This window comes from Plasmodium reichenowi, assembly GCF_001601855.1.
Source record: "Plasmodium reichenowi strain SY57 chromosome Unknown, whole genome shotgun sequence".
NCBI classification, from domain to species: domain Eukaryota; phylum Apicomplexa; class Aconoidasida; order Haemosporida; family Plasmodiidae; genus Plasmodium; species Plasmodium reichenowi.
The window spans coordinates 1-663 of NW_017962197.1; the positions used below are offsets into that span (position 1 = coordinate 1).

Below are 663 nucleotides of genomic sequence, written 5' to 3' on the forward strand. Positions count from 1 at the left end.
TGGATGTAAACAATTAAAAATTAAATCAATAACCTGTTTTGATAAATGTAATCCTTTTTTTTCTTTTAATAATTGTTTATAATTTTTATTTTTAAACATTTTCCAATAAACGTCTTTGTCTAAAGAACATTTAAAAAGTTCATGTTTTGTTAAACAAAAATAAAGAATATATCCAACACAAAATATATCTACCTTTGTTGGATCATATTTACATTTCATATATATTTCAGGAGGTCTAAATATTTTACCAAACATTTTTTTATAATCTTCTAATATTACATTATTTCTTTTATTCACATTAAAATATATTGCTTGTCCAGGATCATTTAAAACTGGATATATTAATCCATTTTTCTCATTCTCAAATAAAAGTATATTTTCTAGAGATATATCACGTAAAGCCATTTTTTTCGAATGTAAAAATTTTATCGCTAATAATATCTGATGAAATAAATACCTTGCTTCTTCTTCATTAAAACACTTATTCCTATTTTTCATAACCTCAAATAAATCCCCATGTACAGCAAAAGGCATCACCATATATATGTATAAATTGTCATCAAATATGTTATCACAACTTAATATATTACTATGACCACTCATACTATCTCTATAATAATATTCAGATAATGGGTCCTCTTGTACTTTATCTTTAGCCATCTC

At 23.5% G+C, this 663-nt stretch overlaps 1 protein-coding gene across 1 annotated transcript; it reads right to left on the reverse strand.

The window, feature by feature from the left end:
- PRSY57_0003600A (protein kinase, putative) lies at window positions 1–663 on the reverse strand (the record flags this gene model as incomplete). The annotated part of the gene is made up of 1 exon (XM_020114132.1): window positions 1–663. A coding segment is annotated over one exon (663 nt), but the record flags the coding sequence as incomplete, so codon positions are not given.